This window comes from Hermetia illucens, chromosome 5, assembly GCF_905115235.1.
Source record: "Hermetia illucens chromosome 5, iHerIll2.2.curated.20191125, whole genome shotgun sequence".
Taxonomy (NCBI): Eukaryota; Metazoa; Arthropoda; class Insecta; order Diptera; family Stratiomyidae; genus Hermetia; species Hermetia illucens.
In genome coordinates this window covers 75,299,536-75,324,735 of record NC_051853.1, presented here as the reverse complement: position 1 = coordinate 75,324,735, position 25,200 = coordinate 75,299,536, and the positions used below count along the sequence as shown (strand labels likewise).

At 38.3% G+C, this 25,200-nt stretch overlaps 1 protein-coding gene across 1 annotated transcript in view; it reads left to right on the top strand.

The window, feature by feature from the left end:
- Positions 1 to 25,200, top strand: part of LOC119656570 (protein phosphatase PTC7 homolog) — an 85,324-nt gene that overhangs the window by 26,809 nt on the left and 33,315 nt on the right. The window contains exon 2 of the mRNA XM_038062957.1: positions 23,669 to 23,848. Coding sequence (XP_037918885.1) covers positions 23,669 to 23,848 — 180 coding nt within the window. The remainder of the gene's footprint in view (positions 1 to 23,668; positions 23,849 to 25,200) is intronic.

Sequence of the window (25,200 nt, the reverse complement as noted above, 5' to 3'; positions counted from 1 at the left end):
TAACGACCTGTCAGGAACTGAATGCATAGAATTACTTATGGAGCATTCAAAATAAATTATATTCCAAAGGTTTCTCAAATTCTATTAGCTCGACTTAACAATGATACTCTTCTCTTCGATCACCATGTACATGAAATAACAGATGCACTTGTGTTGAAAGGAGAAATACCTAGGGTAATACAAAGGCGGAAGGCTCGGCAAGGACGGCAGATGTAACAGCGATCAGGACGCTTCCGCCGGTTATCCTACCAAAAGCCGACTTTCGTCACAGCGGAAGACAAAGTAGCATTCGAGGAGCTCAAAAATCAAAATTATATCGTCCAGCTAAAATTCAGAAATACAGATGATTCGTTTCTCGTAAGAGATTCAAGTGCAACTACTTGGTTAAACCTCGTTTCTTTTATGTCGGTCGGCGAGGCAGCAGGCAAATTTTCATAATTTGTTGGTCTTGTAAGGTTTGATGAAGGCCCCCTGTTGCTAAGAGAGAGGTTGGGCAACGGAGTCGTGGGGATACTACGTTTAAAAAAGCTTTTACATGCCCGGAGTGCCATGCTTTTTTACATAGAAGAGAGGTATCGGAAATGAATAGATTTTGTTCCTACTGTTTTCGAGAATGTCATCCAAAGAGTTGCTTTGACGGTGAAGCGACTTGCAACATTGGGTGATGAAGTCGATTCAGCGTTAATAGGATGATTTACAGTGCAGCGTTGCGCTACGGAAGAGGCTCTCAGTGGCTACAGACTGGGAAGGATCATTTCATTTGCTTGTTTAATCGGCGCTAATGCCATAACTGTTACCTGAACAAGCTGCATTACATCGGGGACCGTTCTGCAGCAAGCTTATGTGATATTCGACGAAACCTTTGCGTGAATGTCAAGAAAAGCGGCAGCGTAGCCTAGACATTCATTGTTGACTGGCTTCCGGCAGCATCCATCGCAGCCCAAAAATTTGAAGTAGATCCATTCTCCATACAAATAGTACTGTGTGTGCCATTGCGATTCACTGTCCTAGAACAAGTGGAATAGTTGCTTCTCATGAAATTGCCTTTGATTTCGTCATCGTTGTCGTCAATCAGAAAATGTACAATCATACGCGTGTAGGAAATTGAAGTTAACAACTTTTGATTGGAAGTGTCTTTCTACAATGAGAGCGACTCCAAAATCACTTTTGAAAGTGGAGTGTGACTCCACGTCGGTAAGCTCACTGCTATTCCATTTCATTTTCTGCACTACTAACACTATAGTTCCTGGCTCATTTGAGAAGAAATTCAATAGCTGTGTCTGATTTATATTTAAAGACTTAAAGACATAGTCATTTGTTCCTTTGTACGTGATTGCTTTTTTTGCGGATGGTGGAGACCAATCGATCCGAACCTTCAACCTAAATAATCAGGTAACTGTTTATTTAAAACACCTCGGCGTAGGGGGCAGAATCATGCTGGATTTATGTGGTTGTTCCACCTCAAGAAGATTATATACAGGGGATTCAACTCCCGGCGCTTTCTTCGAAAAATTATATGCAAAAAATGATTGCGGATCTTCGACCGTGACGGTAATTGCGCAAGGAAACTTCCGCGCATAAGGTCTGGTGTTAGTGTCGTGTATTTGATGAAGTGCATTGGTGTGCGCCCACGTCGTTGTGGGCATGTGGAATGACTTGTTGTTTATGACTTGTTACCTTAGATGGAGTAACACGCACAAGAAAACCTTTTAAGCGTTTTCGACACATCAATACATTAACCACATGAGTACACAATGAGATTCCGTGCTTCTTTGCCGAAGAACCAAACTCCTTGTCCTTGCTCCTGTTATACTAGGCCTTTATACCATATACTATATATCAAACCGTCTTTTTTAAGAAAAAAGAATACGTATATTTTAGAAAAATGGATAAATTTATTGTATGCCAAGTATTGGCCATGCTAGCAACACAGTTTTGTCATCTTTCTGCCAATTGGGTGCCTTATCAGTAGAAGCGTTGGTCTTTTGAAGCGAACCATGCATCGAGCCATTCTTGGACTTTTTCGTAAGAACCGGAGTGCTGCTCAGCAAGCGCGTGTCCCATTGATGGAAATAAGTGGAAGTCAGAAGGCGCCAAGTCTGGTGAGTAGAGTGGGTGGGGTAGGACATCCCAGCGAAGTGCAGCAATGGTATCCCTGCCTGGTTTTGATGTGTGCGCTGGGGCGTTATCCTGTTGGAAAAATACTCTTTCGTGCCTGGTGTCCCATTCTAGTCGCTTTTCAAGCAATGCATTATTCAAATTGATCATTTACTGTCGGTGGCGTTGCGTACCAACAGTTCCACCTGGTAGAAGCTCAAAACAGATCACACTCTTGTGATCCCACCAAACACAAAGCATTGTCTTCTTTCCAAAGTGATTTGACTTTCGTCAGGATTCGATGGCAAAAACGCCTTTTGTAGTACTTTTTGAAAAAAATTTCACAATGATTTTTCGTTTTTCTTGCTGTCTATTGTTCAACCCATGTGACACCCATTTCCTGCACTTTTGAACGTTTCCCTTGGCTTCCAAACGTAAGGAGATTCTCGCTTTTGTCACATTCAATGGTTCTGCGAGTTGTTTTCGAGTCCGAGTGTTATCCTCATCGAGCAAAGCTTGCAGTTCGGTACCTCCAAATTTTTTTCGGTGGTCCTCCAAGTTCTTTGTTTCTCAAATCGAAATTGCCACTTTTGAATCGTCGAAACCACTCTTTGCACTGTGCAACAAACAATGACCTTCGGCACCACTTTTCTTCAAATGAAAGAAGGTTCTCAAAGCCCCCCAAAACCACATTTTCTGATGATGGATTCGACATTTTCAAAGCGATGAAAAAATATGTAATCTTGTAAAATCTCAAACGGTGTTATTTGTTTCTGAAAGATGTCAAAACAATAAGAAACAACTGACAGACTACCACAATCATCTATATGTGGATAGTTATGGCGACCAATGAATGGAAGGCGGTGTCATTTATACACTTGGTATATATTTTTTTATCATCTGCAATGCATTGTGTTATTTATATAACATTTTGAAGTTCCTATGTAAATGGCTTTGATAATAAAATAAAAGTTAGTTTTTTCACAGCTCGATATAGCTGACTGTGATTATTGCTGTGGCTAAATTTGGAGTGTTTTCTATGGAAATGAGGGGAATCACTTATAGAAAATAGTTGAGGTCGTAATCAGATAAATTTGGGTTTGAAGAAAAATGGCGCTATATGCTATGCTTTTAATGCAGTCAGCGGCTTATTGCAACAAAGGCTTGATGAACACAGAATGGTCACTAAAAGGCTATTCAATTTCCTCAAATCATTTTCTGTGGGATTATTTTAAATATTATTTTCATTTAGAGAGGTAAGTTAAAAATTCATGTTCCATTGCAACTGATAACCTGATACTATTTTATATGTAATATATTCATGAGATAAGGGCTGATATACGCTGTTTTATAAAATAAATAGCGGGTGCTTTCGGTTTTCTTAAGGAATTTTAATTAATTAACATCAAGTTCGTCTCCTTTAAAGTAATCACCTTCAGATATAATGCCTCTTGAAAACACTTAGAAATAAATCAAAATTAGTTTCGTTTGATTGGTATATTGGCAATAGCAGTGAAATGTGGGCGGGGTGCATTATTGTCATGCGATTCATACGCAAGAAACTCATGATATTGAATCGAAACTTCTCGATTTTTGTTGGGCTTTAGTCCTCCAAGCAACGTTGATTTGGGGTCGTAAGTTCTTAATTTCGAAAGCACACCTATATACCTTATTTTAACAAATTCTGAATAGTCTTTAATTTCATTCAGAAATTGCTAAGTCTGTGAATATCTATACGAATTTGTTGTTTATTGAAATTCACCAATTTTGAAACAAACTGTTGCCAAACGTTTCATGAAAAAAATGTTTCTCATGAATCAAATATGACGATATCGTCAGCAACCGTTAGTAAAATTGGATGTTTTTATAAAATCATTTTTTTCGCTTGTTGACGTTGTCACTGATTGTTGATGCGGTAGGCCGTACAGGGTGGAAGTTATCTCCGGAGTTTTCAGGTTGGTCTTGGAAACGTTTGCATCACTCATTATCGCTTAGGTAAATTTTATCCACCAGTCAACATTTTGAATTTCTATTTTTCAAGAAAAATAATGCAAATTTGTTGGTCCATCTTTTTTGAAAGTAACAAATTCTCTTGATCATAACAAAACACGTGTAACCTTTTCGGCTGTCAAAAATAAGCATTCATCACGAGCATGTGCATCAGCAGGCTAGATAATTTTGAAAATAAAATTTATAATGCCCATAAAATCTAGAAATTAATATTATTTTTCGATTAAGCGTCGTGCACGTAAGTTATGGAATTTTTAGATATTAAAGATGGTGACAAAAATAAAATGTACATGAATCTCGCTCTATTGGTAAGCATTGCAGTAATTTCCAAAGTAATAACATGAGCCTCCACTCTGCCAAAAAACTTATCAATCATTTGCGAACATTGCAAGTCAAATGCATGCACCAATGCACTTTGTGTGTTTTTCAGTAGATAGTTCACATTTCTTTCGGTAGCTAAGAACGATTCCCATGAAAAATCACCTATTAAATACGACAATTTATCTCAATAGCTTATGTGTGTAGTAAACTAGCCATGTAAACACAAACCATGTGATGGCGCTGCATATATCGCGACATTAACTGAATTAGAAATGCAAATAAAATCACGTGCGCTGAAACGCTAATATTGTTTTCATTCTGTTCCGATTTTTCAAACATTCATTTAAAATGTTTGCCGAGTTTCGCTCTATTTTCTTTTAAATGGGATCTGAAGGTGCTTTTTGTTTTCGGAAAAAGTCTTATTTTAACTTGAAGACTTTCCATTTTATACTAACTTCTAAAATAAACTCTTTTTTGAAAACAAAACAGCCTGAGGAGAATAATAAAAGAAAACACCTATAAAATGGAAATATTTCTGGGACTCGAGCCAATTTTAATTTGAAAATTCACCATGTGATCATGAAAATGTGCTATTTTCACCATTTTGAAATTCTTAAAGAGTCGAAGTTTTGGCTCGAGAAAAATTACTTAGTATAAATGTACATCCATGCATTCGACGTGGACTACAATGTGTTTATTATGTCGGAGGCGTTAAGATGTATTCTTTTCAATTTGTAGCTATATGACATTTTTTTTTACATTTATTTACCTTATTCTATGGCAAAAAGGCGACCTATGATATTAGTCAGCGGAAAAGAAATGATTTGTTAATTATTATGCTTGAAATTTATCGCGGGTGTTTGGGATGAAAACGTTGCCTAAAAATTTTATCCAATATTTTGCGTATTATCTTGTAACGTTACAGAACTTTGAGAAAATAATTGTCATTTTGTTGATATATTTTTAACAATATTACTATATAATATATAACATGTTCCTGTTTCAGAAGATCTTTTGTAAATGAAAACACTTGAAATATTTTGAAATATGTCCATTTTTAAATGTCAACAACTAGGAATTAGCTTGCGATTTTTACCATAAGATATTTTTGATCCTAAGTAGCTCTGGCGAACTATAAATATTTTGAAGAATTCTCATCAGTCTTTGTAAAAGAAATAGATAAACTAAAAACCAAAAAAACAAAATGCTGCCGGAAATATTCGGATAAAACTTTTGTTGAAGTTATTCGTTCAAGTTTTAGTTCAACTTTTGTATTAGTAAAAACGAATTCCTCAAAGAGCAGGAAGAAAATTAATCAAATTGTGGAATTATAAGTATTAATTAACTGATGACCGATTGTTTGTTTCACACGTGATTCAATTAGATAATGAGTTTTTATTCATTCTTTTAACATGTCATGGAAATACAAGTGTTTATTAAAATAACCATAAAGGGTTTTATTTAAGAACGTCGAAATCATTCGTTTTGACCTAAATATGTTCCGTCATTACCATTTATAGAGCAATTTCATTATGAGAGAGCAAGTTTTGACGAGCCTTATCTGCAGTCATTTTCACGTCATGAAGAACGTTTGACATGAAGAAGAAAAGACGTTAATCACTTGGCGCCAGATATGGACTGTAAGCTGGAAGGTGCATTGGAAACCTCTTAAATAAACTTCACAAACATTGGCTAAAAACTCCAAGAGCTCCTGGTGGGTCCTCATGGAAGGGTGCCTGATGTACTTCCGAAGTACGAGGCTAATATGTTAATTGTGACCACTTCTAATTGACTGCTGCCTTCAATTGGATAAATTGCTGATATGTGTTCAATTGAGACGTCCAAATTGGGCGTTTGGCAGTAGCTAAACTTACAATCCCACGAAACACACAGCAAAAACGTTCTGGTTGGGCCACGGCTTGGAACGTTTTTGCTTCGCTTCAAGAATAATTCGATTTCATTCCTTTTAGGCAAGGTTTTGCAGATGGAAATACGGCCTATCAATTTTTTCCCACACCGTTTGCGACGCCAATAAAGGGGCTTATTTAATAAGCCAGTTTTATGTAAATGGTTTATAATTGTCAGTTTTTAGCGTCTGGGCGACGCTCATCATTTACCTCATGTTATCGACATTTTCGACGAACGGCGTCCAATACGTGGTGCACTTTTGACATCGACATTACCGGAATGGAATGGACGAAATCAAAATTGTATATAAATGGCTATTACAATATTGGGATCATAGTCTGCATTGACAGTTTCAGCGTTTTCGCCTTTATCGTAACAAAAATGTAGAATATAACGGATTTCCGCTCTTTTTACTTTCGTCTTCAACACGTGATAACTTACAGAGGAATCCATAACTATGATAATAGAATTACGTCGCCCTTAAACAAGTGGTATTTAAGCACCGATTTGGCAAGTGAGCTATTGTTCAAGGAAAATATTTTCCAATAATTTTATGAATGTCAAATTCGAAAGCCTACAATATGATCATGAAGGACATAAAACTTATGAGATGCTCGCTGTAAATAAAATCCACAGTTTTGCACCCGATTTTTCTCCTATGCGCTGACCACTAGGTGTTTACTGTTGAACCAGTAGACCCAGGAAGGTGCGTCCCAAACTAGAAAAACTAACAAGACGTCCCTTTAGGTTGAAGGCTGAGTAAGACGCTAACAATGCCTCCAGGGAAAAACAGCCTCGAATTGGACGGATCAAATGACAATGATTTCAGCAAGGGAAACTTGGCTACTATTTAAATATCATAGATACACTCCGGATGAACACCTCCAGAAGGTGTTCCGGAACAACAAATATCCTTACATTCTGAGATATGAATAAGCTGAAGATGAACTTGAAAGAGGCCATCGTCTATGCTGGCTTGCCTTCCTATGCATGTCGCTACTGTGTCTGCTCGTAGGGGAACAGATAATTGGCGCCCCAAATTCAATACGGGGTTTCTCCGCAGTTCAGCAGTGTGAAAACTTTCTTACTCCACCAACGTTACAAACTCTAGACAACCCACCCTAGAATAGTGATGAGCACTAAATCGCCATTATTTGAAGCAGCATTTCACCACGATTATGAATCTTATAACATCCGATGAAATTACGCCTCGTGTGGATGAAATGTCAAGCCACTGCAAAATTCGGATTTGGAGTGCTCCTGCAAACAAGCTATATGAACAGTGCAGGAAGAGTGTAAACTCCCCGGAAAATCGTGAAGGAGGCTGAAGTACATTGACAGGAACCGATAGCGATGGCGCGTATGTGTGTTTGATGTGCTACGCCCCATATTGCCTTTTATGAGAACCATCTTGGTGCAATAACTGTCACGCTACCGGGAAGAAAAAAGACGACTGAGTTATACTTTTGATGGGTTACCCTGCAAGAAGTTGTAACTGTCAATGGGTGACTTCGATGCTGAAGTTAGTAACGAATTGTTTCAACCGATGGATAACGGTGGAGTTGATTCTTCGCCATTATTCTATCCACTATGTAAAGAAGTTCTTATCGCCCCAGTTTCAATAGGAACTCAATACATTCAGTTTTGACATCTGAAACGAATATAATGTTTTCACTTTTAGTGTGAATAGTATAGTTTGGTCAGTATAGCAATAGTTCGAATTTACCCGAGCTACATTTACTTATTTCCTATGAGCTCATACCATGGAATTTTATCTACCAGAAACCTTTCAAAATAGTTCACGTAGGCTGGTTTATACAAGTCAATTAGTTTTGGGATGGAAATCAATGCCCTGGGCGATTACCGAATAGCTACGAAGGACGTCTACCTTCTTGAAAGCAGTAACATTTCATTACTTTTTCTGTTGTCATAATTATAGTAATATTTCATTTGCTACTGTCATTGTTATAGTTTTCTTAAATGTAGGCACATTTGTTCAAGGGGTTTTCCTATGCGACCAAAGATATTTCAACCGTTCTTTAGCGTTTTTTTGGCAAGACAAATACAGTCTTTTTATGTATTATAGAAGCCTATTTTTTTTTACTGGACGCCTCTAAAAAAAGGTGGGTTCCTGTTGAGAAGCATATCTCCATTTGTAGTAATGCGAAACCAAAAATTCAAACATTACTTATATCGTCCGAACTACGATTATAATTTTCCCTTACTAAATGTTAATATGGCGCAATTGGAAAAGAACTCTTTACAAATCAGGTCTATTTTTCATTGAAAATCCAGAATAAAAATAAGAAACTATTAACGGAAATATATAATTGTGAATTTTCGATTTTTGGGAGCACTTTGAAGTGGAAAACACGATTTTTGCCTAAAAACGTCAGCTAATTTGCTATTGTAAAGAAAAATATTAACAAATTTGAAAAAGAAATCCCCCTCATAAATTATGCACAGAAATAGAGTTCAAAATTTCAAAAGGATCGGTGCAGTAATTTTAGATTTATAAGGCTCACCGACCTTGAAAACGTGGGTTGTGGGGAAAAATGAAGTTGAAGTTTTGAACTCTCAAAAATTTAGAATAAAACGTTCCTAAGCGAGTTTTATCAGCGTACCTCATACTGAACCTCATACTGAATCATGCATGCCAAGGATGTCGCTATCATTCACGATGCCCAAAGCAGCTTTTTGCTCCTGCCTACGACAAACCCTGCCTCCTTTAGTCTGTTTTCTAGCTCCCGACTGCATTCGGCTTATCGCGGTCATTCATGGGCGCTTGCTTCACTACTGATTCTCATGCCTGACATTAATGTTAGTACAGCAAAGAACCTTCATTGAAGACACATGTTGCCACATAAACTGCAATCTCAATGATGACAGAGGTTCCACTCAAGTGCTTTAGTGAGGTTTTTTAAACATGTTGGTTCGAGCTTATTGTTATTCTGTGTAAAACCTCCGAGGCATCACACCAACTGGTGTGGCCGAACTAAACGTGGATGGCGGGCTTTAGGGATTCCAGGGCAACGGGCCAAAATCAAAGATTTTTTTAGAAAGACGTGATCGTGTGAAACCATCAAGAAATCCCTTGCATAATGGAATAGAAACGAGTGCCATCGAATACTTACTCATTAGCGACGTTCAGAAATAGTCTAGTATTGACACTCATCGAAGAAATGGTCCAAAATGCAGTATTTCTCGTGATGAAGGACTTGGAATTGACACAGTACGAACAAATATTTGCATATTTGAAGTTGAATACGACCTATAAGAATAACAAGATTCTTTTTACTTAAAAAACCGATATATGTTTGGTAATATTTGCTTGGAATTATATTAAAAGTTGTGAAGCTTGTTAAACAATTGATTATATAGCACAAAATGGATATTCAACGAGTGTGCTGGCGCATATCAGGGGGCAATAAAAGTTGTTTTTTTTACCATTTTTAACGAATAAATATTTCTTGATACATCATATTAATAACCATATCTTTATGGATATACAAACCAGCAAATATAATAATATCCGCCCCTGATAAGCGAAACATGACATCATGACATTATTTAATGACAATAACAGTGATATCACCTTGTTGATACTACGTCAAAATTGCGAATATGCAAAAGAGCACTTTTAAGGAATACTTAGTGATGATTAGAGGGATCGATAACGGCAGAAAATAAGATAAGTTTAGAAAACAGAAGAGAAAGTTGCCTCATTGAGAATGAAGGCGGAACCCTAACACTCTAAGAGATAAAATTATCAATCGAGCTTAATCCATGGGTTCAAGCCACATTAATTTTACCTTCCTCTTCCTTCTTTTCCATTATTTCGCGACAAAGGATATCCATTGACCCTATGAAAACTCATGCAAAAATTAAATCATCATCATCGAATATATTGTTATTATGTTAATACAAACCTATTTTAGTCATCAAATAGGACGTTCTGCATGGCTGACAATATGTTAATAATTATTTTTTTATTCGCACTCACCCAAAAGCGATCAAAAAGGAATTTGAATTTTGCCTCCTTCACTTTTCTTTTTGCCACTACTTTTATATTTTAAAATCAGGCGTGCGATGATTGATCACATAGAAAAAGGTGATTGAGAATTTCAGCAACTCATTAGACGCAACTTCATCTCAGTGGAATGTTTCAAAAAATCACGATATCTTTCTTTGGATATCTAGACTGGCTTGGTAAAATGGCTCTGGGTTCGAAGAAAGAAGCAGGAAAAATCGGATTGTAGGTAAATACCAACAAAATCAAGATTGTCGACCTGACGGACTATCGTGTGTGTGTTTGAGGTGGGGGGAAGCAAAGCCTCTGAGCACTCACACCTTAGTGGTCCATTATACTCGGTTCCCCTGTCTAACAGAATATCCCGGATTCATTTATGTATCGCAAGGGTCAAAGGGTAGTATAGGTCCCGGGGCGAAACGTGGATTGGTACCCACGATGGAGCATAAAACCTGGGAAATGCCTGCTGAACCAACACCAACAGCTCTACTACCAAACCCTATCTCCACCTCCACGTGGTGACCGCTGGGAGCTCTTTCTTGACGAAAAGCTGCAGACGGAGAAGGATGAAGGCGAGTCTCTCGCGCCTAAAAACGGGACAAATTGTACCAACTGGTCCTCCAGGTTGGGGGTTGGGTAGGGCTGACAACCCTACACGGAAAACAACCGTTACGAAGCCACAACAGGAGCCTCGGATAGGATGGATATTAAAACGACGGACCCGGCAACGACAAAGGAACAACGATTTGCGCATTTTCTCATGGAACGTGCGCTCCCTGTACAGAGATGAAGCTGATAAGCAGCTAGCCGATACCCTGTCCCAATATAGGGCTGATGTAACAGCGTTGCAAGAGATGCGATGGACAGGGACCGGTTTCCTGGAGAAGAGCCACTACACCATATATTATAGCGGTCATCCAGTAAACCATGTGCTCGGAGTAGGTTTCTTAGTCAGCCAAAAAATGAAACCTGCTGTTATCGGCTTTGACAGTATAAGCGAACGGCTATGCACTCTGCGCTTGCGAGGCAAGTTTAGAAATATAAGCCTCATAAACGTTCACGCCCCTACAGAGGAGACTGCAGAGTCGGAGAAGGATACCTTCTACGAGGCAGTAGAAAGAACCCTCGAAGCCTGTCCCAGATATGATATCAAAATCATACTTGGGGATTTTAACAGCCAAGTAGGGAAGGAGCCCGTATTCAGGCGATACGTTGGCTCCCATAGCTTACACGAAAAAACAAATGATAACGGACTGCGGACTATTCAATTAGCAGGGTCACACGAAATGGTTGTTGGAAGTACCTGGTTTGCGCGGAAAGCGGTCCACAAACATACGTGGGCCTCTCCAGACGGGACCACTTTCAACCAAATTGACCACGTGTTGATCGAACGCCGCCACCTCTCTGCCTTGATGAATGTCAGAACATATAGGGGGGCCAATATAGACTCGGATCACTATCTCGTTGGCATGGTGCTCCGAGCTCGAATAACAATACCACCTAGAATCCCCTCTGACAATCAGGTGAGAGTGAACACTGAAGCCATCCACAACACAACCCTCCGCGACACCTATAAGAGGGAAATGGATGCCGCAATAACCGCAGTCAATAGAGGACCTGGAGATGAAGCATCAACTAATGATCTTCACAACCACCTGAAGAACGTTATCATGGATACGGCCACAAATATACTTGGCCCCAGTCGCAAAAGGAGTCGGAACGGCTGGTTTGACGATGAATGTAAGCTAGCAACGGAACGTAAGAATGCCGCATACCGAGTAATGTTGCATTCTCAAAGAACGCGGGCACGCGCAGAGACTTATCACGAACTCCGTCGAGCGGAGAAGCGACTTCACAGACGGAAAAAGGAGGCCTGGGAGAACCAACAAGTCTATGAACTAGAAAAGTACAGGGAGCAACCGCACCAGGCGCGGAAGTTTTACCAACAAGTCAGCAGGATGAAGCCTTATACACCTCGATGCTCATCCTGCCGAGACAAAGAGGGAAATCTGATTTCCGACAGAATGGGCATATTAGAGCGATGGGTTGAGTACTTTGATGAGCTACTGAACAACCAGAACATCGGCGAGTTGGAGGTCCCGCCAACTGAAGACGACGGACAAATACTGCCACCACCAAGTTTAGGAGAAACAGTCCGTGCAATTCATCGGCTAAAAAATCATAAGTCGCCAGGAGCCGATGGAATTACAGCCGAATTGGTTAAATATGGAGGCGACCAGTTACACCAAGTGGTTCATCAACTTGTGCTCAAGGTATGGGACAGCGAATCAATGCCTGACGATTGGCAGCGAGGCATAATCTGTCTCATACATAAAAAGGGAGATATCACACAGTGCAGCAATTATAGAGGTATCACGTTGCTGAGTACCATCTATAAGATATTCTCCACTATCTTGCTAGGCCGGATAGCCCCATACGCCCAGAACATCATTGGCCCATACCAAAGAGGCTTCACTCCAGGCAAATCAGCAACAGATCAGATTTTCTCTCTGCGGCAGGCGATGGAAAAACTGTTGGAATATGGACAACAGTTGCACCATCTGTTCATCGACTTTAAAGCCGCCTATGATAGCATAGCCAGGGTAAAACTGTACACGGCCATGAGGGAATTCGGTATCCCGACGAAATTAATAAGACTGACTAGGCTGACCCTGACCAATGTGCGAGGCCAGATAAAAGCAGCAGGATCACTCTCAAGACCATTTGACATCAACAACGGTCTACGACAAGGGGATGCGCTATCATGCGTCCTCTTTAACCTGGCCCTCGAGAAGGTGATCCGTGATGCTGAGGTGAATGCAAGAGGTACGATCCTCTTCAAGTCCACCCAACTACTGGCCTATGCTGACGATATCGACATCATGGGAAGAACCACCCGAGACGTTCAAACTGCCTTCATCCAGATCGAGCAGGCGGCGCGAGATCTTGGGCTGCACATCAATGAAGGCAAGACAAAATACATGGTGGCAACGTCAGCACCGAAGACGAATCAACCAACAACATCAAACCGCACTGGTCAAACACAAACACGAACAAGAATAAGGATAGGGGAATACAACTTTGAGACCGTTGACAATTTCTCCTATCTAGGGTCGAAAATCACAACCGATAACAACTACGATGATGAAATCCGCGCACGGTTGTTGTCAGCCAACAGAGCCTACTTCAGCTTACAAAGACTGTTCCGCTCGAAACGTCTCACCATAGGGTCAAAGCTCTTACTGTACAAGACTATGATCTTGCCAGTCCTCATGTATTCCTCGGAAACTTGGGTTCTTAGCAAGAAAAATTGCGAACTCTTGGCCGCGTTCGAGAGAAGAATCCTCCGAAGAATTTTTGGCCCCCTACATGAGGATGGACGATTCCGCAGCCTACACAATGACGAAATCTATGAGCGATACCATGACCGTCCGGTTGTGGATAAAATCCGGCTCAATAGGTTACGGTGGGCGGGTCACTTAATCCGTATGGATGAAGATGATCCCACCCGGAAAGTCTATAAGGGCAATATCTATGGTAGGAAAAGAAGACGAGGCAGACCCTGCCTAAGATGGAGCGATGGCGTGGGCCAGGACGCCAGACAGCTTTTAGGGATATCGAATTGGTGGACCTCGGCGCAAAACCGGGATGTCTGGAGTTCCTTATTAAGGCAGGCCTAGACCGGATATCGGTTGTTGCGCCGTTGATGATGATGATGATCGCAGGATTTCCGTTAGTAGATGTGATGCTATCCGTTGCAGTTGGAGCACATCAGCACCAATCATCACTCACATAGAAAATGTTCCATGGATTCCGCTTCCTCATTACAGCATGGACACGTATCAGGACAATTTCTATTCTGAAAATATGCCTAGCTAGTGAATTATGGCCAGTCAGAATACCGACAATACTTCTGCAAGTCTTCCTGTTTTTCGACAGGATAAATTTTGTAGTCCGTTTGTTCGGTTCTGACAGGAAAAGTTTGGTGTGTCTAGCAGCATTAAGGCTTCGCCACTTGTCATTATGGGAAGCTTGTTCCCAGTTTTTGATTGCACCATCAGCCAATGCTACTGACAGCCCAATTACTGGCTCCGGTCCGGGCATGGAGAAAGTTGAAGCCTCTTTTGCTAAAGCATCCGAGATTTCATTTCCCTCTACACCACAATGACCAGGTACCCAGAGTCATTCCACCGTATTGAATCTAGAAGCAGAGTTCAATCCCTGTTTACATTCCTGAACGATTTCTGAAGTGATCAAAGTACTACTCAACGCCCTCAATGCAGCTTGACTATCGCTACAAATTGCAATGCGCCCGCCCTTCAACCGCTCGTCAATCATCAAGGTTACCTCGCTAAGGATCGCATTCACTTTAGCCTGAACGACAGTTGTGTATTGTCCCAAAGGAAAAGCCCACTTCTCGTTTTTATTCGAGAGGTAGACTCCTGCTCTAGAAGCATTTTCTGTTTTTGAGCCATCCGCACAACTTCAGGAAGTTTGAATAAAGTCCAACTACTATTAACAAAATTATAGAAAGTTAAGTTTTTGAATTTTTTCGCTAATTTAGAGGGCAATGGAAGTATGTACACACAGAACTATCATGCACTTATCGGACCTCACAAGAGTCTAGCTTCCGGTTTCCCAACTTTTTTTTTGTCTCTTTTTTTATTTTGTTCGTAGCGTGAATTTATTATTTAGTTTTTGATTTATATTGGATTAAAGCAATGAACTAGAACTAAGTTTGTGATTTGGGACTCCTTCCTAAATTCTACGAAGTCACACTAATACGGGGAGATTTTTCATTTTTATGGTCTGAGAGTACCAAGAAAGGGAGAGAACTCCTAAGATCGTTGTCGAAGGGTTGCTATTGTTATCTTCCTCAATTGCATTTCCTAACGTGAATCATTTTCTTTGATGCGAATTTCAATCCGTTTTATAATATTAAATTTTTCTTTTAATGTTATGACTTCGTACTTTATTTTGCACCACCGGCGAAAGACAAACCGCATCCGACTAGTCTTTATGAAGGAAAACACATACATCCCGAGAAAGCCCACAATTTCATGTGTAAGGTTTCGTTATAAGCGAAATTTCGAAAATGTTATATAGGATTAAGTTCGCTATTTCGCTCCTTAAAAGCGAGTTCGTTGTATTATCTAGGAAATGTACTGAATTTGTGGACATTTGATATTTAATCGTTATGGCCAGAAATTCGTTGTAACTGAACACTATTCTATATGCCACGAATTGCGCCTATCTCCTAATAATAAATAAATGCATATTTTTCAAGCTGTCACCAGGCGCTATGCCAACCTGGTATACACCGTACTAAACTCCATATTTCATAACTTATCCCAAGTGGTATTATAATTTGGGAAGCTTTCAGATATCAATGGATTAAAGGAGTTCGTGAATTGTGCCTAAGTCTGCATTGCTGCTGGACAGTGGAGTGTCAAATCTGTAGCTTCAAAATCATACGTACAGGTAAACAAAAACATTCATAATGCAACCAGGATTTGGACCTGAGTTACGAATTCTAGATAGCCTTGCCTCAATCAACTCGGAATATCGGAAAGTCACGTTCTTAAGGATTTGTGTGTTATTGTGATATTTTGTTCCAAAGGTAATTTACCTTCAGTTCGATTTTGTTCCGAATTATTGGGAGGTTTATAATCTTACGTGGGTAATACAAAAATATGCTTACGTACACGCTTCTCAGCATCATATAGTATGTATGTCGTGGTCACAGGCTGATTAAGATAAGAAAAAAATCGGTCAATACAACGTACTCATATATTTCTTGTCAGTCTCTTATCAGTTGGCGTGTGCGGCAATAAAAAGTGAGTGACGGCAATCCTCTTAAACTCAACAAATTTAATCTGCGCTAAATTCGTGGAGAATGTATACACTTTTCACCTCATGATTAATTTTCTAGTCACGTGAGATATCTCAATTTTTGCGGTACGTTAACAAAATGTGTATAGTAACGCTAAATTATCTATCATTTTTGTTAACTTATTAGATCTGATGATGATTTTAAGATCGCCCGAGAAAAGGTTACATTGCAACTTCATCCTGTAAAGACAAAGGCAAATACAGAGAAAATCAAAATTATTGATAAAACTAAACTTGTCCGAAAAACAGTAATTAGAAATGATTCGAAAATGCATTTCCACAATTTACCAAAAGCGGAATATCTGGATTCAGAGAAAAAATCAATGATAACCAGTAATTGTGTCATTCAACTGCCAACCCAAAAGCCACCGGACCGGTCATGCAATTTTAACTATCGAAAATACAACGTCATTAGCTTGTTCGTTTTGCATATGTATGTGATTTGAGAAAATCTGAGTCAATGTAGCAAAGTTTTCAAACAGCTCAGTAAATTAGAGCTGATAGTTGAAATGCATGGCTACCGATTTATACGCAAAGCACAGTAGATAGGTCCGTAGGTGGGCACGAAGTCTCATGTGAATGCGGGCAACGAATTGGACGTTCATTTGCATGCTATATTTGCATGTTGACCAGATTCTAATTCTAAAATTATTGATGTTGGAAAGTAGCCGTTCGATAGTTATGGTTGACGAATTCGATGCTAAATAACTTTAAAAAATGTTAATATGAATTATTCAAATAGAAGAAAAAAGATTCTTATTTGTGAATTTCAATCATGTTCCTTCAATTCGAAAATTTCTTCTAAATTGCAGCGCAAATTGAAATACTACGCCAGACAGAAATCAGCGAGTCGATTACTGAAATCATAAATAAATACGCGTAATTCAAATCGATTGATTGAGGATACATCGTTATACATAAAACAAACCATAAATATACTTCTTTATGTGATAGTTTACAACCCCACATCTATGCATACAAAACTGTCGTTTCTGGCTTTTGCACATCAGCTCAATCAAAATCGATTTATTGTCTTTGATTGAGAATGAATCCATGGTTTCCGTACTTTGAACCACATCAATCCTTATGCTTTGCAATTAAACTCTAGGAAAGTTATAAGAGTTCATTCTCTGTAAACCGTTTCTGTCAAACGCAGCGATTGCAATTGTATATCTTATGCCGGGCGGTGTTAGATTACTGTCAGTTGGGATTCACGTTAATTTGCAGTTATTTGTTGAAGCACTTTGTCTGATTTTATCGCTTGTTTGAATGCACGAGATACTTTTGTGGTTTAATCGGTTGTTATTTATGCCAGTTATCGGGATAGATTATACTAGACGGAAACATATCTTAGCACGGTATACATGTGACAATAGCGATATGAATTGAAAACCACCTCTAGACAATAAAAGAGGTGTGAAACGATGTTCATTTGATTGACAATGGTGTCCTGTTATTGCTACGAATACGACTGCATTGTAGAGAAAAAATCAGATTATATTTATTGTATCCATAAATTGCGCTGAGGCGAATGAATCTGGGTCTGCAGAAGAATACGATAGAAAGTCAGAAACTTTTCTTCAATCTTTAACGATTGAGAAGTTCTTTTACAATAGAAAACGAATTGGAATTCGAAAGCTCGTATATTTTGGTTTACGACAAATCTAATTGTTCGTAGTCAGTAGAACATCGTGCAAATGCGTTTAATATATCAGACTATGATGTCTTGGGGTACAGTAAATTTACACGAAAAAGGCAATTTTGACCTACCATACTTTTGCTAAAAGTAATAGGATTTCCACCATTGAAAAGATAAAAAAATGGAATAAATATTTCCTATTTCGCCATCTAAAAGCGAACAACTCCCTAAAACACTTCACGTAAATGGCCACTAGTTACTTTCTGCTAATTAGGGACTGTTCGATAATTGGTTTTATTTCATAGGCGTAAGTAATCTCTAATTTTAGTATTCCTTAATAAGTAACCTTTACTGGTGTGGGGCTCTGGAGTGGTTGAGAGCTAGCAAAAGTACTCTCGTTTCGGCCTATTATATCCAGCTTTTTATTTGAATTTGAAATTGACCTATTATAATATCTAGCATGCAATGCATTGCACATAAATACCAAATTATTGCAATATTATTGATAATAGGATTTCCGATAAACTCTCCAATATCGGTCCGCATGTTATGGTTTGTTTCTCTAAATCTATGATGAATTTGAGATGGTTTTCAAGTAAATTTCGAAAATGCAGTAGTATTCTATCATTAACTTCATTTGAAGAACATATGTATACTTTTCAGATTTTGGGTTGAGTATTTTTTTAAATGAGTTCTGTTTACACTTTTCAACCCTTTAATATCGCCTACTTCACAACTAATATCAAGTCTACGACCTGCTTCGTGAACTATTAATCGGGGCCGAGAATTGATTTCCTACAGGGTTATATTCCTCTTTGCCCCCTCCCTTAAATTCCACACAAAATCATGCCACTTTTTGAACGTATAGGAACTCATAGTCCACATATGTCCACTGAATTTCCCTTCCAGAGGCATAGTTGTTTTTAGAGGAAAGTGCATATGACCAACAGAGATTTTCATAAAATTAAAATGAGGAATAAAAAGTGGAAATGTAGCGTTGGTTAATGACTGATTATGATTTTGAAAGAATGTCTATAAATTTAATATCTTTTTTCTTAAACCTAGAGGCTGAAAAGTATTTCGACTAATTTTATTTCCCAGCTTTTTTAATGTGCATGATAGTAACATAGATTACTCGAAGAGGATTGGCTCTGAAAATGTGCAAAATCCATTGTATCTCCTTTAAAAAGTATGTGACCTATTCAAATATCATGCATTTTTTGTAGGCAAATATAGTTCATATTAATTCGGTTTAGGTTTGAAGCTTATTATTTAAAAAAATAGATCCAACAATTTTAAATTCTTTCTTTCATATTTAATAGCATTTCTTACCGAACTACACTTGCATCATTTTTCTGTAGAAATGAACTTGCAAATTGAAGCTTAGTAAGTCAATGATTTCATCAACCGAAGCAGTTTTTATAACTTAATGTGATACAGTACCGGGACCATGAAAACACTTAAGCAATTTCATTGTTGATGTGAGGGAAAAAGATAAAGGAATTAAGTCGCTAAACCGCGGTTGAGATCAAAACAGAGCAAACTTCGGCATTTTTTTTTTTTTTTGTCAAAAATTAAACTCTGTTAAAAAGATATTGAACATTGTCCACATTGAAGCATTGAACAGTGTTCGCAAATTTCATCAGAGCTATCCAAAATAAATTCGTAGCTTCCCAGCGTTTTTCCAGAGACATCCTTTCTTCGCAACTGCGTGGACTCATAGCTGCAAGAATTTCAAAGCTCACTTTTTCGGGAAATTCACCACCTGTTTGGCGATCGTCCTCGTTATTTGAGATACCCAACATCCATTACCCAGCCTGTTCCAAAGGTTAAGTTCAACTAGACCAAATGTAGAAAAAATCTTTTCTACAGATGCAAACATAGTCATGACTGTGAATAACTATACAAGAACAAGTTTTCTCTGTGATTTGTCGGACAATTTTGGGGAAATACGTATTTTTTTACCGTTTAAGGCCTACGTCTCTGAACTTGTAAGCACTGATGAAGGCAATAAGTGGTCCCTGAAATATCGGTATTTGAAAAATAAAAATCAACATCAGCGAATAGAAAAAACAAGTTTTTATTATTTTCCTATTTTCCCCTTTGAGCACTTCGATCCCTTAGGTGTCATTATACAAAAAACCTCCTGGATTCTGAAAATTGACAAGCAGGGGGATTCGCGCGAGCCTATGATCAACAAGTGAGCTAACACAAAACGGTGAAAAAAATAGCGTCTCGACTGCGCGCGTGTAACTGTAAAACTCCGGACTCGAGTGCTGCGATTGTTGATGACGCACTATAAAGTAAATTTACTTGGAGGTTTTCCGCCCTGTTTGAATTTTTTTTTAAATTAACATATTTTTTTTGGAAAGAAAATGGGAGCTCACGGCGACAGGGATTCTGCAAAGTTTGCAGTTTATGTCATTGCTGAGAGTGTAGGCCATCTAAACCTCTATCGTGTCAACTACACGGTAATCCTATTTTAAAACGCAATAGTACTCGCTAACTACAACCTACATGGGTGCAACTTCAACAGACAGACCCTATCAAGATCATAGAGCTACCCAGCAGCCCATGGTATTCTGAATTTGTTCCCGCATAGGAAGAATCGCAGGAAGTCTGACACTTTTCCACGTAACACCCGCATCCTCCGTATAAGGTCGTATCGCCTCAGATATGCATAGCAGATAGAGAACAAGCCTGTAGTTTTATCATTAACCACTATAGGAATGTCTAAAATGATGTGTGTAATAACGACAACATTTTGCATAAGATAATGCTGCTACCGTAGTGGGTTTTTGCCTTCTTAATTTATCCAGTCGGGATTGCTTAGTGATGGCTGAGAGATTTGTTTCGTGGTAGGATCTCGGATACCAATCGGTTCAGTTGTGATTGAAAACCTGAGTCAAATCAGGATCATAGTCACAGGCGGGCAAAATGTTGGCCACATTACCTCCTACAGGGTACCGTAATCCTGCAGTATACCATAACGCTCTAGGTCATAAGTGAAGTGCTCTAACACGCTTCAAGACAGATCCAATTGAATTTTCACGCCAATGATTACCTAATTTTGCCCCTGATTAAGCTCGTCATGGGCACTGTCCCTAAATTGATACAACTAATACCTGTTTACGCAATTTTTAATGAATATATGCAGCATTCCTTTGCATAAATTGGAACACTGATTGAAGAATTGATACGTTGGTAAACCTAAAAAAGATGAAATAGAAGTTTTAGTTTGGCTGAAGTATTGGTAGTTTCTAGAGGCAGCAGCGGTGCTTTCACAATTGCTGCATGTGAACGTTACACTTAACTGATGATATTGCCATATATTTAAGTATCTCCATTGACTGGCTTAAACTGATCAGGAAACGGTTCTTTTGTTACTTCTGAAGCCCTACCCATAGTAGGTGAATGACGAAGTTAGTATTTTATAACTTTGGAACTTCTGTGAATTTTTAAGAATAATCGTTGACGCAACAATCCATAGTGGATCAGGGCCTTGAACTGTGTTAGAGCACTTCATTCAAGACCGTAACGGCATACTACAGTAGTACACTATAGGAGGCAATGTGGTCAGCATTACGCTCGCCCAAGATTATTACCCTGATTTGACTCAGGTACTCATTCACTGCGGAGTCGACTGGTATCCGACGTCAAATCACGATGCAAATCTTATTGTCACTAGTAAGATCGCGTCCTCCCGTACGTCAGGCTTGTGCTCTAACCACTTAGCTATCCGGATCTTATATCACATTTGAAAAATTTTATTTATAGAACAGCATTTGCATTCCTGTCAAAAGTATCACTGAAGCGTTTATTCTATCCCATAGCTTGTATATGTGCTCTTATTTATCAACTATTTAAATGCACTAAAGGTGAATTCATTTCTATTCAATTTTAATGGAATTGGAAGAAAACATTGAATCGAATAGAAAAGGAATATTTTAATCAGAATGTTAAGTGAATTTCAACGGCAGATATGGTAATATAATTCATCTGTTTATATCTCAAAATAATAATGTTAGCGGGTTTCAGAGGCCAATTGTTACTTAGTATGCGTTCAATTATTCGAATCTAATTATAAAACATCCAGTTGATCAAAAATCTCCCAGAATTATCACCATGTGTGGTTCCTGCTAATTCGATTTTCCACCTTTGACCTTTGACAGTAACGCGTGTGAAATTTATAACAACCAGTTTGTATTAAATTTTGCATCACATAATTTCCATGGCTGAATTCGACTCAACACACATCAAACGTATCATTACTAAAGGCAAGACGTAGTTTTGTAAGTACGACACGTAGTCCAGACAGCAAGCAACTAAATAGCGTGCTACGAATGAGCCGAAACCGATAGTTAGTTCTTTTGTCGAAATTTGCGATAACTACGGTTCAATTATTTGAGAGCAATGAACAGTGGTTTCATTCGGATAATCAATTAGTGCGAGTTCTGCTAGAGGGTGGTATAACAAACAAAAGGTATTTAGCGCCGATGTGCGGGGGGCCCTCTCGAAAACTACTACTTGTACGAAAAATTTTCACTTAAACATTTTTTATTTAGAATTGATCGTTTGATCGATTTCTGAAAAATCTAGAAAAAAAATTTCCACCCCGGAGGAGGGGGAGTACCACACTTCTCTGGGGGGAAGCATACATCGGCGATATATATCTTTTGTTTCTCATGCGACCCTTTACCCCTATCCCAAATTTTATAACAATTGGTCTTAATTGGAAGAATTCCGAGGTTGAAAGCTTGAAGGACTATCATTCGTTGTTGAATCGTATATCTCTCCATTTTGAATAATTGCATAAAGAATACGAACATCCATGACAAATGGGGATTCGAAAATGAGCAATGGAATCGAGAGACTAGCGGTCAATCATCGTCCCGTCACTCTGCAAATAACAACCCAATAAAAGTTGATAAGTCAACTTATCGCGAAATTATTTAACGAGTTTGTTGGTAGCTTCCTTTAAAAAAAACAATCATATAACCTGTTTTACCTGAATAAATAACAAACATTTTAAAATTCTTTATTTGCATTTAATTTCTTATCCTCAAAATATAGAATTAAATTTATCAACCAATATGTGCACTTTCATATACATGCTAATTTGCATATTTACCTTTTTCATAATTTTCCAAAATGAGGTGAACCGCAATATTTTGCAAAGTATTTAACGGAATATAGCATCGAATGCCATTGCTTTCATCAAACTCATTTTATTCTACTTTATTTTGTGACAACCTACAATTCAAAAATTGAGATTAGGTGCAACAATACAAAATATAAAGTATTTTGTATTTTATCCGGCTCATGTCGCTTAAAATAACAGGTTTGCACCAAAATGAAAAAAAGCAAGACAAGATAATAATCGGCGCGGTTGAATGATGTATTGCTATGTATCTGCTATCTTATTTTCATTGTCTGTTCAAAGTCCAATTCTTCTAAGAATTTATTGTAAACTTTGCATTGCAGTGATATAATAAGCTTTCGAACAATGAATGACTGATAAAAATTTATTATACATCAATTTGATGGATTATATATTTCTTGAGGAATGCAATTGCAGAGTGGCCATTTTCTTTGCAGTGACTTTCCAAAAGACGTAACGAAAAAGAATTGTTATAAAGCAATGAGTTTTTAATATTCCGTGGCTTTAAAATTTTGATCGAAATTAAACGCATTGTATATATATCACTTTTTAGTAATTTATTACTCTGAATTGTGATTTTTTTAAAATTATATTTCTTATATATTTTCAGGTGTTGCTGACGGTGTAGGTGGTTGGCGTAGTTATGGGATAGATCCCGGAGAATTTTCATCATTTCTTATGAAAACCTGCGAACGACTAGTCCATTGCAGTGGTTTTAATCCACAACGACCTGTTAATTTATTAACTTATAGTTACTGTGAATTATTGGAACAAAAGAAACCAATTTTAGGTAAGTGTTGTTTTTCATTCCTTAGTATCCAAACATTTCTTCTTTCATATAAAAATTGGTAGGTTGACTTGCAGCTTTGTAAAATACTATATTCCTTACTGATTAGAAATTCAAATCAGCTCTGTTTACTAGTAACGTCCTTTATTCAAAGTTAGATTATAAAATATGACATGAATAATAACACTTAGCATGAACTCATACTTAATGTTATTAAGTTGTATTGGAAAGGCCCCCACGAATAAATATTCTCGAAATTTCTCTTTAATCGCTTATCTGGGTAATAAACGAACATAGTCGTATAAATAAAGTTGCCTACAGCGAAAAGAAACTAAGCACGATTTATTGGCGAAGCCAGTCATTACCAAGTGAATAAGACACATTGGGTCTTGTGACTCTAATCGAACACAACTCGACTCTTCTGCACATTTAAACAATGCATTCTGTGAGTTTGTGCTTGAAAATAACCAAACATCAGACGTGAGGACTGGGAATTAAACAGTAAAATAAATGCATGGTATTGTACCAGTCGATACGCTATCGACTTTTTTATGTTGTTTAAACTTCAGATCACGAATTCACCGGCGCTGTAAACATTCTCTTATGCCTTTGCAAACTTTGTCACAAAACTGTAATCAGTAAATTTTCTATTGCTTTAATGTAGCTCTCAAATCATCATCATCATCCTTAGTAAGGAACTCCAGACATGCCGGCCGGTCCGATATCCTTAAAAGTCGTTGGACGTCCTGTGCTACGCCGTCGCTCCATCTGAAGCAGAGTTTGCTACGCCTTCTTTTTCTATCATAGACCTTCCGGACTAGATCGTCCTCATCCACACAGATGAAGTGTGCCCCCCACCTCAATCTATTGAGCAGAATTTCATCCCCAAGTAAACGACCGTGGTATCGCTCATAATTTCCGTCGTTATGTAGGTTAGGAAATCGTCCATCCTCCTGTAGGGCTCCAAAAATTCTTCGGAGAATTCTCGTGAATTCGGTTAAAAGTTCGCAATTTTACTTACTGCGAGGAATATGTGAGGACTCGCAAGGTCATTGTCTTGTACAGTAAGAGCTGACTATGTGGTGAGACATTTTTGAGCTGAGCAGTCTTTGAAGATTGAAATAGGCTTTGTTTGCTGCCAGCAACCAAGCGCGGATTTTGTCGTCACAGGTCTAATCAGTTGTGATTTTCAACTAGAAATAGGAGAAATGATTACGATTTCAAAGTTTTAATCTACTATTTTTATAGCTTTCACCATCATTTATTTCATCTTGCCTTCATCAGCCAAATATTTTGCGCCGCCTGCGCTCTCCTGATAAAGGCAGTCTTATCAATTTCGTGGGGATATCGAATCC